The 17,128-nt window shown below is 45.8% G+C and overlaps 1 protein-coding gene across 4 annotated transcripts in view; it reads right to left on the bottom strand.

The window, feature by feature from the left end:
* Positions 1 to 7,464: 7,464 nt before the first annotated feature.
* ENY2 (ENY2 transcription and export complex 2 subunit) overlaps positions 7,465 to 17,128 on the bottom strand; it is a 32,623-nt gene continuing 22,959 nt past the window's right edge. For 3 of the 4 annotated variants that reach the window (XM_073590194.1, XM_073590193.1, XM_073590195.1), the window contains exons 4-5: positions 13,835 to 13,909; positions 7,465 to 7,674 (exon numbers count right to left, since the gene is read on the bottom strand). In XM_073590194.1, coding sequence (XP_073446295.1) covers positions 7,598 to 7,674; positions 13,835 to 13,909 — 152 coding nt within the window. In that variant the 3' untranslated portion in view covers positions 7,465 to 7,597. Of the gene's footprint in view, positions 7,675 to 13,834; positions 13,910 to 13,996; positions 14,118 to 17,128 lie in introns of all 4 variants that reach the window. The other variant, XR_012234917.1, reaches the window with a different exon arrangement.

The following is a 17,128-nucleotide window of genomic DNA, read 5'->3' as shown; positions in this document are numbered from 1 at the left end:
GAGGGACAGGAGGCGAAGTCCACTACGTCTTGGTGAAGCGAGGGCCACCAATAGTGGCGGGAGACGAGAGAGAGGGTCTTCTTGGTTCCAGCATGCCCGGAAAATTTCGAGGAATGGCTCCATCGTAGGACCTTCTGCCTGTCCCCACTTGACACAAAGGTTTTGCCCGGTGGTGGAGTGGCTAGGCTTAGCGGGGCCACGGTGAGAATCTTGGCCGGGTTAATAATATGTGTAGGTTCATCCTCGCTGTCCATGGGCAAAAATGACCGGGATAGGGCGTCAGCCTTGATGTTCTTGTCCCCCGGTCGGAAGTGGAGTTCAAAATCGAATCGCCCGAAGAACAAAGACCACCTGGCCTGCCGTGGATTGAGTCTTTGGGCGGACTGAACATACTCCAAATTTTTGTGATCCGTGAAGATGATGAACGGATGAACTGCCCCTTCGAGGAGATAGCGCCACTCCTCGAGGGCTAGCTTAATGGCCAGCAACTCTCTAACCCCAATGGAGTAATTTCGTTCCGGAGCGGAAAAGGCTTTAGGGAAGAATCCGCAGGTGACTAAGCGACCAGAGGAGGATTTCTGCAAAAGAACCGCTCCTGCTCCAACTGAAGATGCGTCTACCTCGAGGATGAACGGCCTATTGGCATCAGGGCGGTGGAGCACAGGAGATTTTGCGAATTCTTGTTTCAGAGCCTCGAAGGCGACCTCTGCGTCCGTTGGCCAGTGGTTGGGATTGGCCCCCTTGCAGACCAGAGCAGAAATGGGCTTAGTCAGAGTCGAAAAATGGGGGATAAATTGCCTATAATAATTGGCAAATCCCAAAAAACGCTGGATTGCCTTCACCCCAAGTGGACGTGGCCAATCGAGAACCGCAGAAACCTTCTCAGGATCCATCTCCAACCTGGAGCTCGAGACGATGTACCCAAGAAAGGGCAGTGATGATTGCTCAAAAATGCACTTCTCCAATTTGGCAAAAAGGAGATTTTCCCTGAGGCGTTGGAGAACCTGGCAGACATCTCGGCGATGAGTGGATAGATCTGGGGAGAAGATCAAGATGTCGTCTAGGTAGACTACGACACAGGAGTATAGGAGGTCTCGGAAGATATCGTTAACGAGCTCCTGGAAGACTGCTGGCGCGTTACAGAGGCCAAAAGGCATGACTAAATATTCATAGTGGCCATCTCGCGTGTTGAATGCGGTCTTCCACTCGTCTCCTGATCGTATGCGAACAAGGTTGTAGGCTCCTCGAAGGTCCAGCTTGGTAAAGACTCTTGCTCCCCTCAAGCGGTCAAAAAGCTCCGAGATAAGCGGCAGTGGATATTTGTTCTTCACTGTAATGCGGTTCAGGCCACGATAATCGATACATGGACGAAGAGACCCATCCTTCTTTTTTACAAAGAAGCAGCCTGCTCCCGCAGGGGACGAGGATTTCCGAATGAAGCCTCGGGCTAGGTTTTCTTGAACATATTCGGACATGGCCAGAGACTCCGCAGGAGAGAGAGGGTAAATCCTACCACGAGGAGGCATAGTACCAGGAATGAGCTCAATGGGGCAATCGTAGGAACGGTGAGGAGGAAGGACTTCCGCTTCTTTCTTGCTGAAGACATCCGAGAAGGAACTGTACGCGGACGGCAGCCCGGAGAGGACAGGGAGGGAAAGGGGAATACCTACTGGACGAACCGGCAGCAGACACCGAGCACGACAAGACTCCCCCCCAGCAAAGAACATTGCCATTACGCCAATCCAAGGTGGGCTCGTGGAGCTGCAGCCAAGGAAGGCCGAGAAGGACGGGATGCGAAATACCAGCCAAAACATAGAACGAAATTCTCTCCTTGTGCAAGGCCCCTACCTGTAACTCTACCTCCTGTGTTACCAACGTAACGGTCTCTAGCAAAGGTCTGCCATCCACAGAGGCGAGGACCTGAGGCTTTTCGAGGGTCCTAACGGGGATAGACAATTTGGTGACCTCATCGAGCCTGATAAAATTTCCAGCAGCACCCGAATCCACATAGGCCATCAAAGAAACCCGCTTACCACCGACATGCAGGAGGACCGACAAAGTAAGGGGTTGAGCGGTATCTTGACCACCTAGGGAGGCCTCCCTTACCTGACCTAGGCGGAGAAGCTCCAGAACGGGATTGGAGGTAGAAACCCTGGGTCGGGGACTGGGTGATCTGCGGGCGGATGGCATTGGACGAGAAAGTCGTCTCTCGCGGGACCGCTCTTGAAACCGGAGGTCAATCCGCATGGCTAGAGAAATTAGATCCTCCAGAGCGGTGGGGTTATCGCGACCAGCGAATTCGTCCTTTATACGACCCGAGAGCCCCCGCCAAAAGGCTCCTACCAAAGCCTCATTGTTCCACCCTAAGTCGGACGACAGGGTCCAAAATTGGATGGCATACTGACTCACGGTTTGTGAACCCTGAGAAAGGCTGAACAGGGACTCCGTAGTGGAGGCTAGACGACCTGGTTCGTCGAACACTCGCCGAAAAGTGTCCAGAAAGAGGGCCAGCTGGGAAACTATGAGATCGTCACGCTCCCAAAGGGGATTCACCCACGCCAAAGCGTCCTCCTCTAAATGAGAAACAATAAAGGCCACCTTGGACCGGTCAGTGGGATACTGTTGGGGCAACAGTTCAAAATGGAGACTACATTGGTTCAGGAAACCCCGGCATAGTTTATCACCACCATACCGGTGCGGTTTGGCCAAGCGAGGCAGAGGGTGAGAAAGCGCAATGGGAGGAGACGCTGAGGCAGCCGACTGCAAGGAGAGCAATCGAGTGTCCACAGAGGCCATGTAGCTAAGAAAATGCGTTTGGTTGTCTCGCTGCTGGGCCAACTCCTGCTGCAAACCCACCAGCTGAGAAGCATTCCCTGGATCAGAGGATTGGAGAGCAGAAAAGCGCGAGTCCAAAGATTTAATTAAGGACATTATGCGTACTTGATTCTCCCGTAAAGACACTAACTCCTTCTGAGTAACCAAGGCTCCAGCGGGATCCATGGCCTGATTATGCTGTTACGGTGTGGGAAATAAAGGAGGAACCTGGAGGTGGACCCTCTGGATCACGGCTCCAGAGCCCCCGAGGGCGAGCTGACCAGGTGAAACCCACCCCCTATACAGGGAGCGTTAGGAGCAGGCCCCCGAGGGATGGAACCGTAACAGCCGGAGCCAAAGGGACGACCAGGGCTAGAAATATGAGAGTCTGTGGCGAGGAGGGACAGAGTCCAGGCGCACAGAGGGACTGCCGGAACTAGGGAGACATAGAGACAAGCAGAACCGGGAGCATTAGCGGCAGACGGAGGCTGGTGACTGTGCGCGAGAGAGGAAGGAAAGCCAGGTACGGACAACACACAGAGAGGCAGAACGGATAGCAAAGGGTAACGGACCAGAGAGGCACTAGGGACAAGACAGACACTGGGCAGGGCAGGTGGAGCCACGGAGCAGAGAAGCTACCGGAGGCAGCGCAAAGAGAACAGCAGGATAGCGCAGAAGATACAGGGACCTGAGAGGAGCGGAAACGCTAGCGCAGGAACAGCGTCACCGCAGAAGATAATCAGGCATCTTACCTGACAAGACGCCTTGCAGAAATAGCCGGTGGGCGCCGCCATGTTGTGGGCGGAGCCACAGCGTCACTGCTCCCAGAGGTCCGAGCGCCCAGGGAATAGACCGGCGCAGGTGCGCAGGAACGACGACGTGGAGTCCGGATGTCTGGAGCGGGGACGCAACGTGGAGCAGGAGCGCGCCGGGAGGCGTGCAGGAGAGCAGCGGGGCCGCGCTGGTAAGTATGGCCCGTAGGGGGCATGATACCGGTAGGAGGCATGACACCAGGTTTCTACACTTGGATTCCACAAGATCAAACGGTACAGATGGTTAAGAATGTCCTGCATAGAAACACCAAGGATGAACAATGTATGATGTTGTTGTGTGATGCCTTTCAGTTTGTTCTCTCCCACAATGCATTTCAATTCAATCAATAATTGTTTCATCAGCTGTCAAGAACAGTAATGGGGTCTCTGGCCGCAAAAGGAGTTTACAAACCCTTTGGATGGAAAGAACTACACCATAGAACAATTTTTTAACCGACATATAGAACCATAGAATGTTAGAGATGGAAGGGACCTCCTGGGTCATCTGGTCCAACCCCCTGCTCAATGCAGGATTCACTAAACCATCTCAGACAATGTCTGTCCAACCTCTGTCTGAAGACTTCCATTGAAGAACTCACCTCCTCTCGTGACAGCCTGCTCCACTCATTAATCACCATCACTGTCAAAAAATTTTTTAATATCTAATCTGTATCTTCTTCCTTTCAGTTTCATCCCATTGCTTCTCGTGTTTCCATGTGCAAATGAGAATAAGGATGATCCCTCTACACTGTGACAGCCCTTCAGATATTTGTAGACAGCTATTAAGTTTCCTCTTGACCTTTTTTTCAAGCTAAACATTCCCAGATCCTTTAACCGTTCCTTGTAGGACATACATTGCAGTCCGCTCACCATCCTAGTAGTTCTTCTTTGAACTTGCTCCAGTATTTCAATGTCTTTTTAAAAATTTGGTGCCCAGAACTGGACACAGTATTCCAGATGAGGCCTGACCAAGGAGAAGTAGAGGGGGCTAATTACTTCATGTGATCTAGATTCTACACTTCTCACTTTACATTCCAGAACTGTTTGCCTTTTTTTGCTGCTGCATCACACTGTTGACTCATGTGCAGTCTGTGATCTGTTAGTATACCCAAGGGGGAACTAAGAACTGGTACTAAGGGAGGAAGTGTACACTGGCATGTAAACAATTGGGATTTCCTGATCAAAATTACTGTTATTGAGAATGTAAGCAAGTTGAAGATGAAATGATCTCTAAAAGTCCTAAAGTTAAATACGACACATTTATTTTGCAGGTGCAGACGCTGCCCCTTTAAGAGCAAGGGAGTGCGCACTGATAGAAGCCTGTGCAGCAGGAGATGGAGACAGAGGAGCACGAGAACGCTGATGTGGCGTTAAGTATATAGGCGTCCCCGCATGGAAAGAGAAGGGAACCATGCAGGAGGCGCCGGCAGTAGGTGTTAAGAGATGGCAAATTACAAGAAGCAGAATTTACAATTAAGGTGGTACAGACATCACTAGTGCACGCTGTATACGGGAGTATTACTATAATGACTCATTATACTATGTACGGTATACAGTTTACTGTTGGAGGTCATTGCCGACATCAGGTTACTATGCAATTATGTGATCGCATGACATGTACTGAATGCATTACAATCGGGTATTTCATTATTTCAGGTCACATACTCATTCTGATTATCTCATACTTGTTCCTGGAAAATGTGCAGATAGCATCATTCCATTTACAGGATTTTATGTTCCCTTTATGACTTCTTATACATGTATATAATGTGTATGTATATAGTGTACCAAGTCAACCACTCTCCAGACTCAAGAATAAAATATGAACTGAAGAGCATTAGTAATGGACCACTCTGAGCAACACACAGAAAGGCAGAATCCACAAAGGCAATATGTGCACTAATCGGTGCAGACACCGCTGTTTCCGCTGATGCATTGCACGCTACACAGAGTTATCAGGTCTCCCCAATCAGGAAGAAAACTGTCCATCTGATGTCTAACACAAACCCTGGGATGGAGAAGATAACCAGATTTGCCCAGAGATGAAGGAATTCTAGGACTCTTATGTAGATTTATTCCTTTCCTCTACTGGTTAAAGATTCTCCCCCCCCCCACCCCCGAGTTAGGAAAGTCCTGTAAATATACTTTCTAGATAAAAGTATTGGGAAACCTCATAATTAATGTTTTTCATTCAGCATCATTACTATAGAAGTATGACTTTCGCTCCCCTGGCCATGCCGTCTGCCTGTACCATCGTGGGAGAGAATGGCCGGTGGAGCGGAGCTCACAATACTAATCTAGTCCACTTGTCCCTCCTGTAATAATCTTCTCCAGTGAGGACTGGAGTTTGGGAAACACTGATGTAGAATATCACTGGTAGAGGTAAAATTGGATCATGTTAAAGTGATCAGAATCAGCGGATCTGTAAGTGCATTGAGGAAAGAATAAATTACAAATTTGTATAACTGTGGTTATAATTGTTATAGGGAAAAATTTAAATCTATAAAGACATCTCCAGAGAGTGGAAATATCACCCTCACATAGAACATATATGACCAATTATAACTATTGAAGTAGGGACCTCCTTCAGTGACTAGGTACTCACAACAGGATACCGGCTCTGGGAAACAGCCACAAAAGCTGGGATTTGTTTATTCAGAAGCGGAGAAGTACAGGGGATTCCGCTGATCAAACCACTGTTTTGTGACTTTTTGGAGCCAGTGGTCAGTGATGAATAATTGCATCAATCCGATATTTATTGGAGATGTATTTTCGTTGTCGTAGTAAAGGGACGAATATAATGCATTCACATGAACGGGAGGCCTTTCTAACCCCTCCAACTTAATATCTGATGGATGATGCTATCCCTGCCACGTTTCATCACGTTTAGAAAGGTAAAAATCGCAATAGGAAACCTGACAATATCTGCTGCCTGGGACCTCCACGGGCAAAGATGTCCTGTAAGCTTGGGATCTCAATCTACTAAAGCACATCCCACAACTATCCCCATATGAGCTCATCAATGGGAGGTATGTGGGCATAACCTTGAGCTAATAAAACCCAGAGTTTGGGTCTCTGTTCTTGTTCATTCTGGAAGACATAGTTCCCTGTGAGTGTTCCATTTTCCCCAATCAGGACACTTTTCGCCATAACAGATAAGAGCCATTCCTGCATCATCAGGATTAGTACTTGTTCTTTTGTTATTTCTTTTACTAATTGTATACATCACATTGCTTTGTTACCATTTTGTATCATATTCGCATATTTTTTCTTTGTTTTATAAACACTGCCTACCTTTCCGGATTAAATATATAAAATGTAATAGCGCCGTTCCTCTTGCTCTGTAAACCGCACCCCTGAAGCCATACGCTACCTGTAAGGGGTGTCCAATCGGCTTGCATAAACAATTAGGGTGGCAGATAGCAGTTCCCTTTTGTGGAGTTGGCAGTGACCATACCGGGGTATATATATTCTATGCGCTCACTGCGAGTTCCCCAATAAATGGCCTAGTAGTTGAAGCAGCCGAGGCCATCATTTGCCAGTCAACTGCATAATTGTCCCGACGATTGAAGGCAGTGGAGATGGGTTCCCTGAAAAACTAGTGGCAGCTGTGAGATATGCGTGACTCCCCTTTGTTTCCTCCATGACATTGATTATTTTAAAGTATTAAGTCCCTCAAACCGCCTTTACATTTTCTACTCGCGAGTGGACGGTCTCTTCTAGGAAGATCAAATCTTCTATCAAAAATGAAAGACTGATCATTTCACTCACCGACATCAGTGACCTCAAAATCATGCCCTTATGTTTTGAGCAGAGTTTACAATTTGAAAGCAGCGTATTTGTTTGGCAACGTTTTATTTGGTCAAGACATGATACAAATTATGTAATAAAAAAAAAGCTCGAAACTGAAGAACAAATTGTGCAAAAAAACCTCCACGTATCACATTAGAAAAGAAAATAGGCAAATGAAGTTAAAGACTGGCATGCTGGGCCAGGAAAGCCCTTATCCTCTGTAACAGCTCTTTCTTCACACTGTCAGGCACCAAGGCTGGAGAAAAAAAGGGAACAATGATTAGACTGATGCTTGTCTGCAAACATGGAAAATATTCATTCATTGAAAAAAAAAAAAAAAAAAAAAAGAATTTCAGCGATCAGCTCCACTTCCAACTTGTGATGGGCACAGCAGAAAGTTTACTGTGTGGGCATGTCATCAACGCTGTGTGTGAATGGGGCTGGCTGACTGCTTGTTTCAATAGCTAAACTGTCTCGCAGAGAAGGGGCTGACCCGACTGTTGAGTCAGTCAGCCTAAAGTGGAGCTGCCTTACCCATCACAGACACGTGTGTTTCGGACTGTCACATTTAGGCTAAGTGCACTCAGAGACTTTTTTGCTGAGTTTTAAGAGCACAAGCTCAAAAGTTTGAGGAGTTTTGAGAGTTTATGCACAAAGCCTTAACAATTCTTTAGTTTCTCTACCAGAGGAGGAAGATGAGCGGCTGCAGATCTAATCTGCCCCTGATAAGGACTTGTGCCGACTCAAATATTCACAACCGTCTGTATAGGAACGGGAATGGCGCCTACAGGAGCTTAAGGTAACCAATGGGCTGGTTTATTCCTCCATATATTACATTGCACGTCAGAAATGTCGACAGTAAGTCTCCCCTTTTAGCCCTTCAAGTGACAGTCTATTTGCTGCCTTTAGGACAAAGCATTTTTATCATTTTCTTGTCGCACTCCAACAAAGCTTGATTTTTGTGTGATGAGATGTATTTCCCAGTGCCGATATTTAGAGGCACAAACAGTGCCTTGCGAAAGTATTTAACTCCCTGGAACTTTTCCCACATATCGTGCTTCAAACAAAGATACCAAATGTAAATTTTTGGTGAAGAATCAACAACAAGTTGGACACAATTGTGAAGCTGAACGAAATTGGTTATTTTAAATTTTTGTGGAAATTCAAAACCTGAAAAGTGGGGTGAGCAATATTATTCGGCCCCTTTACTTTAAGTGCAGCAGACTCACTCCAGAAGTTCATTGTGGATCTCTGAATGATCCAATATTGTCCTAAATGACTAATGATGATAAATATAATCCACCTGTGCGTAATCAAGTCTCCGCATAAAAGCACCTGCTCTGTGATAGTCTCAGGGTTCTGTTTGAAGCACAGAGAGCATCATTAAGACCAAGGAACGTATGATATATCTCATTAACTCAAATATATATATTATGTCTATATACATAGACATCTATCTCTCTCTCTCTCTATAATATATATATATATATATATATATATATATATATATATATATATATATATATATATTTACACACACACACACTCACTGGCCACTTTATTAGGTACACCTGTCCAACTGTGTGTTAAGACTTAATTTCTAATCAGCCAATCACATGGCGGCAACTCAGTGCATTTAGGCATGTAGACATGGTCAAGACAATCTCCTGCAGTTCAAACCGAGCATCAGTATGGGGAAGAAAGGTGATTTGAGTGCCTTTGAACGTGGCAAGATTGTTGGTGCCAGAAGGGCTGGTCTGAGAATTTCAGAAACTGCTGATCTACTGGGATTTTCACGCACAACCATCTCTAGGGTTTACAGAGAATGGTCCGAAAAAGAAAAAAAATCCAGTGAGCGGCAGTTCTGTGGCCGGAAATGCCATGTTGATGCCAGAGGTCAGAGGAGAATGGGCAGACTGGTTCGAGCTGATAGAAAGGCAACAGTGACTCAAATTGCCACCCGTTACAACCAAGGTAGGCAGAAGAGCATCTCTGAACGCACAGTGCGTCGAACTTTGAGGCAGATGGGCTACAGCAGCAGAAGACCACACTGGGTACCACTCCTCTCAGCTAAGAACAGGAAACTGAGGCTACAATTTGCACAAGCTCATCGAAATTGGACAGCAGAAGATTGGAAAAACGTTGCCTGGTCTGATGAGTCTCGATTTCTGCTGCGACATTCGGATGGTAGGGTCAGAATTTGGCGTAAACAACATGAAAGCATGGATCCATCCTGCCTTGTATCAACGGTTCAGGCTGGTGGTGGTGGTGTCATGGTGTGGGGAATTTTTTCTGGGCACTCTTTTTGCCCCTTGGTACCAATTGAGCATCGTTGCAACGCCACAGCCTACCTGAGTATTGTTGCTGACCATGTCCATCCCTTTATGACCACAATGTACCCAACATCTGATGGCTACTTTCAGCAGGATAATGCGCCATGTCATAAAGCTCGAATCATCTCAGATTGGTTTCTTGAACATGACAATGAGTTTACTGTACTCAAATGGCCTCCTCAGTCACCAGATCTCAATCCAATAGAGCATCTTTGGGATGTGGTGGAACGGGAGATTCGCATCAGGGATGTGCAGCCGACAAATCTGCGCCAACTGTGTGATGCCATCATGTCAATATGGTCCAAAATCTCTGAGGAATGCTTCCAGCACCTTGTTGAATCTCTGCCACGAAGAATTGAGGCAGTTCTGAAGGCAAAAGGGGGTCCAACCCCTTACTAGCATGGTGTACCTAATAAAGTGGCCAGTGAGTGTGTATATATATATATATATATATATATATATATATATATATATATACACATACATACACACACACGCACGCGCGCGCGCCTGGGATCACACTTGGCTGCAATGCTGCACGTTGCAGTGTGAACACGGCTGTACATAGCAGTCAGTTACCGCTGCAGACGGCACAGATCCTAAACCTGCTCCACCAACACGATGTACATGTACATATTGGAACAGAAAATAACACTTTACCGCATTGTGATGGGGAAATTGGTTAAAGAAAGATTTGTCTCGTGCTTCGCTATAGGCATCTATACAAATACCAAAAATGATTAATGATACATCTGGAAAATTACTGTAAACAGTAACACAATGAGACGAACATGTGAGATGAGCACTTCTTCCTTCAATTTTTCTTGGTCCAGTAGTTAAAGAGTTATTTCCCATCTTCAAGATCCGATCCCAATATGTAGTAGATGTAATAATAATATTAGCAAATAACTCCAATTAGAAATGTAGTATAGTTCTTCTAATTCACTGTTCTTTACATTACAGGACATTGCAGTAGCTTAGGTATCCATGGTTACAACCACTAATATAATGACAAAGTATCACTCTGTAGATCTTTAGCATGGAAACATGAAATGTATCAAATTGGAATTGCATTACTGCACTAAAAATAAGAAAAACTGAAGATACTTAGCGCCTACATTGGCCAATTCATGTGTGCCCAGCAGCAACAATAAGGCGATCCTCTTTGCTGGGAACCTATCTAATGCGAATCCTCTCCTGGGCTGATAGTCTACATGTATATGGGTAGGTAGGATCCGGCTGTGATTAAAACCACCACTAGCTGATGAGTGGAGAGCTCGATCAGAGAGCCCATGTGTAAATATACTTACCTAAAATTGTCCGTCATCCACGTCCAGCCGCTCGAATTCCACAATCCACTGCGCCGCACCAGAAGTACGCCGACCGCCATAATGGAATACCCAAGTGATGACCCCCCGCCGGATCCCGCCGCTGTCTGCCCACCCACCTCCGTGCAGTTACAGCCGGCAGGAAAGACAACGGCTTGCGGCCTGTGCTGGAGATGGGGTGCAGGCACCCTCTGTAACAGCGGTGGGACACACACCCCACATACACACTGCCCTCCTGATGCGATAGCATCGGTCCCTCATCTAGTGTATAAATAAAAGACTGACTGTTGCTTACGAACAGAAAACTTGTGTGTACAGGTGCATGGTAAGAGTAGTCATCTCTATTCATACACATATATATATATATATATATATATATATATATATATATATATATATATACATACACACACACACACATATAAACTAGTGTGTGTGTGTGTGTGTGTGTGTGTGTGTGTGTGTGTGTGTAAAGCCACGCCCACTCCACATAGCCACGCTCACTCCACACACAATGCCCCATATATCTAATAAATATACATTTCATAGGCACATCTTCTTGACCACAACAGGTTACACTTGCCTGTGTTGCCCATAGCAACCAATCACTAAACATCTTTCATTTCACCAAGCCTGTTTAAAAGATGAAAGCTGAGCTGTGATTGGTTGCTATGAGCAAGTTTTCCCGCTCCACAACACCTCAGCAGACACTGACCAGGTGGGAGAAATCTAGCATCCCCGGGATCATAAGCTCCCAGCCATTGTCTGCCCCCCAGAAAGGAGAAGAGAGTACATGACAGAAATGAATCCCCCTCCTCTATTACTGCCGCGCTCTATTGTTACTGGTGTAGAAAATCGCATCATCAGCGGCCGCACACAGAACCACACTGCCAGGTTACATTACAGCACACCTCCAGGAACTCCCTGCTCGGGCCTATGGGATGGAGGATATGTATGATGGGTATATGGGCACGGGACTATGGGATGGAGGATATGTATGATGGGTATATGGGCACGGGCCTATGGGATGGAGGATGTGTGATGGGTATATGGGCACTGGACTATGGGATGGAGGATATGTATGATGGGTATATGGGCACTGGACTATGGGATGGAGGATATGTATGATGGGTATATGGGCATGGGACTATGGGATGGAGGATGTGTGATGGGTATATGGGCATGGGACTATGGGATGGAGGATGTGTGATGGGTATATGGGCACGGGACTATGGGATGGAGGATGTGTGATGGGTATATGGGCACTGGACTATGGGATGGAGGATATGTATGATGGGTATATGGGCACTGGACTATGGGATGGAGGATATGTATGATGGGTATATGGGCACGGGCCTATGGGATGGAGGATATGTATGATGGGTATATGGGCATGGGACTATGGGATGGAGGATGTGTGATGGGTATATGGGCACTGGACTATGGGATGGAGGATATGTATGATGGGTATATGGGCACGGGACTATGGGATGGAGGATGTGTGATGGGTATATGGGCACTGGACTATGGGATGGAGGATATGTATGATGGGTATATGGGCACTGGACTATGGGATGGAGGATGTGTGATGGGTACATGGGCACGGGACTATGGGATGGAGGATATGTATGATGGGTATATGGGCACGGGCCTATGGGATGGAGGATGTGTGATGGGTATATGGGCACTGGACTATGGGATGGAGGATATGTATGATGGGTATATGGGCATGGGACTATGGGATGGAGGATGTGTGATGGGTATATGGGCACTGGACTATGGGATGGAGGATATGTATGATGGGTATATGGGCACGGGACTATGGGATGGAGGAAGTGTGATGGGTATATGGGCACTGGACTATGGGATGGAGGATATGTATGATGGGTATATGGGCACGGGACTATGGGATGGAGGATATGTATATGGGCACGGGACTATGGGATGGAGGATAATCATTATAATTTGGTATAACTAACCACAGTTAGTTACTATGCCTGGGTAACGCCGGGCTCTTCAGCTAGTAACAAATAAAGTATTACTTAGTAGCACTAGAATTCATGTTTGCATGCTATAAAGTGCATTACTGCTAGGAGAGGAATCATACTAGATTGTGAGCCCTCGCGGGCAGGGCTCTCTTCTCCTGTACCAGTCGTGACTTGTATTGTTAAGATTACTATACTTGTTTTTATTATGCATACTCCTCCTCACATGTAAAGCGTCATGGAATAAATGGAGCTATAATAATAAATAATAATAAGATTTCCAAAAAGTGGATCGCCTTGTCATGGCTGTTGGCCACACATGAATTGGCCAATTTATATGCTAAGTATCTTCATTTTTCCCTATTATCTAAAGCAGTAATGCAATTCCAGTTTCATGTTTACATGCTATAGTGCTACAGTGTGCAACTTTATTTGTTGGTTCTATATGGAGAGGTCTACTCTTCGTGTGCACCTGTTCACGCTCGTTTTCTGTTTGGAAGGGACGGTCAGTCTTTTGATATTCATATAATGACAGTTAGCTGTTAGTGGTCGTAACCATGGATATGTAAGCTACAACAATGCCCTGCACATGGGGTAAAGACATAGAGAATCAGTAGAACTATACTACATTTGGTATTAATATTATTACACCCACTGCATATTGGGATAGGATCTTGGAGACGGGAATACCCATTTACCTTTTCTCTACTGCAAAAAAAAAAATTGTACGTTTCTGGTCGGCCACAGAACAGTCAATTGTTATCACTCACCTCTGCCCTTGGGAGTAATTTCTGCAACCAGATCATCCACAGTGACGTGCTCAAGTCCTTTCTCATTAATGACATCTAGAACATGAACACACTTGTTAGAGGATCCGGCTGAGCGCAATAGGAAAGAACAACCATAAAGGGACTAAACAGCGCAAATCTCACAGGCAGAAATTTTCTTGACTAGTGGATATGTGAAGGATCAGGTAATGAAACGACATCCATGACATATTACTTGGCATTTCTGTTATTTTTGAAGCCAGAGCTGCAGACGAGGCTATTCTTGCTGTAAAAAATACCATAAAGTCAAAAGTGCAAACACAAACAGAGACCTAAATATATTCAGTGATCTACAGATCAGTCTATAAAAATTGGGGAAGGAGACGGTAAAACGGTAAATTATTTGCTGTTAAAGCAGCAATTTCTAATTTTGCCTATATAGTATTACATAGGCAGGTATTAAAGAATAATGTAATGGTTTTGGAGTATGCCTTGAGTACCCGTTTTGGCTGGGCTGTCTACCATATTGATTCTCTTAATGCAGACTGCGCTCTCCATGATGCCTCTGATGCGGACGTGGGATGTCACATTGCACTTTGCTCAGGATGGAGCCCTGTCTAAGGGCAGCAGTAACAGATCAGTGACATGGGACTGCTGCCCCCTCACACTTTAGACACTCCGTGCATCCTATTGTGAGACATTACATTGACGGTAATTTCTATTTGTATAACTGATTATACAGGGTGTATATATTGGAATATACATGAAAGAAGGGGTTTTCCCCATGAACAAGATTAATTTTACTCAATAGATCTTGGACTAATAATAAGATCCATTATTGGATGTATTTAATTAAAATGTTCCTGTGCCCCTGCCGTGTCCTGTGTAATGGCTGTGTCTGACGATACAGGAACATGGTCTGATCATACTACAGCTCCTGGGCTGGGGAGGAAACAAAAAAGTACACTGCCATTACAGCTGGGGATCGCACCTGATTCTTCAGAGGTAAAACATTATTTTAAAAAGAATCATTTGTGATCCCATGCTGTCCGGTCTGTATGTTCAGTTACTTCCTCCCCTGCCCAGGAGCCGTGGTATGATCAGACCTTATTCCTGCATGGCCTCGCTCAGTTTGTCTAGTCTGAATGTGGCCGGAAGTTTACAAGTCACACACTTGCCCGTCGCCTGACTGCCTGCTCTCGCCTCCGACATTGGAGAACCCTGAGAGCGCACAGGGCGCACGGTGTGGGGATTCCGAAGTCTGCAGTCACAGAGTGCCTACAAACTTTCAGGACAAACCAAAAGTATGAAGAGTGGCTCTCTCGCAAAATGAACTTAGAAGTAGCTACACTTTAAGTCAACATCTGACACTGTTAAGAAGCCTTGCAATATGACCAGGGATAAGTGCCAAGGCAGAAACTAAAGCGGTTTCAGGGCCTTTGCCCATCATCAGTACACGGCAGAAAGTGCGAAGCCCTAAAGGCAAAGTGAGGGAAACTTTTCTACCAGGTAAGAAAAAAAAAAGTTACAAAATTCATCAGAGTTCAGGTATATACACAAAATATAAAACAAACTGCTAAAGAGACAGGAAAACACATCCATTAAGAAGCCGGTATGGAGGCATGAATAGGGCTCAGCTTACTAATAAAGTCCAGCTAAGCCAGTAACAGGAAGCAACACAATATGGTCAGGTAGTAACCAGTGCTGAATCATACAGGCGAGAAAAATCCCATATGTAGCAATAGTACGGACTCCAGCCCTCAGGGGGTGTAATACAATGGGGCTGACATACAAGTACAGGTGCTGTATGAGTTACTATAGTACCAGAGGCTCCAGCGGACTCCACTGCTACATAAGAGATAAATATTACTACATTATGGTTGCTAGCTGTTCACGTAGATACTATTGTGATGTGACCCAGCTCCTCACACTTACAGAATTCTGATGTGTCATTTCGGTTTGCACCACTTTTTTTTTTTTTTTTAAAAAGGGTAATTTTAACCTTCTATTCAAAAACGTGGCGATCTCAACCCTGGGCCTCCACCATCAGCCAATTACTGGGGCAGCGCTCAGCTTTTGGGTGTTAGTGGCATCACCTGATATTGAAGCGCAGTCCTACGTACATGAATGTGCCTGAGAAAATAAGTGAGGGACGCAGCACTCGCTGGAGCACAGGGACCCCTTATATAACAAAACAGACCAAAAAAAAGGGATTTTCTCGCATTAGTTTCAGATTGGGGTAAATCTGTTTTTGGGACAAGCGGGGCTGCAGAGACCGCGCCAGGAAGGGGGTAAGTATATGCGATATTCACCTGTCCCCATTCCACCACTGCGCGCCGCTCTGTCTTCTGGGTCCCTCTGTCAGTGACTGTTCAGGCATCATCGCGCCCTATGACCTGAATGTCACAGACAGAGGACGCAGAGGGCAGAGCCGCACGCAGCGGTGGAACGGGGACAGGTGAATATCGCATATACTTACCCCCTTCCTGGCGCGGTCTCTGCAGCCCCGCTTCTCCCACAGTCTCCAGCAGCTATTCCTTCCTTCAGTGGTCACCTGGTACCTCTCATTAAAGTCATGAATATGCACATATTCATGACTTTAATGAGTGGTACCACGTGACCGCTGAAGCAATGTGCCGGAGACCGTGGGAGAAGCAGGGGGGCTGCAGAGACGCGCTGGGGGGGGGGTAATTATGATCTGACACCCCCGCCGACCCCCTGGCATATAAGACTCGCGTATAAGCCGAGAGGGGGACTTTCAGACCCAAAAAAATGGGCTGAAAATCTCGGCTTATACTCGAGTATATACGGCAGTGTTCCCCAACTCCAGTCCTCAAGAGCCACCAATGGTTCATGTTTTCAGGATTTCATTAGCATTGCCCAGGTGATGGAATTATTGCCTGTGTAGGTACTGCAATTATCACCAGGGCCATACTAAGGAAATCCTGAAAACATGAACTGTTGGTGGCTCTTGAGGACTGGAGTTGGGGGAACACTGATATACGGTATTTATCACCACATGTATCACTGTTAAACGTCATTCAGACCTCTGTGATTTCTCACATACACAAAAAAAGGTCAGTGTCAGTAGTGTTTTTCATCAGTATGATCGGTGTTTGCACCATGTGTCAGTTTTTACCATCAGCGATTTTCAGATATGAAAAATAAATTAATAATAATAATCTTTATTTATATAGTGCCAACATATTCCGCAGCGCTTTACAGTTTATCAGTTTCAAAACACAAGTCATAAGTAACAACGTTAACAATACAATAATTAAAGCAAAATAAGACGAA

Source organism: Dendrobates tinctorius, unplaced genomic scaffold (assembly GCF_039654945.1).
Source record: "Dendrobates tinctorius isolate UK_male_01 unplaced genomic scaffold, ASM3965494v1 ptg000116l, whole genome shotgun sequence".
In the NCBI taxonomy this organism is placed as follows: Eukaryota; Metazoa; Chordata; class Amphibia; order Anura; family Dendrobatidae; genus Dendrobates; species Dendrobates tinctorius.
Note: the sequence above shows the minus strand (reverse complement) of the source record. Positions and strands in the feature narration are given on the sequence as shown.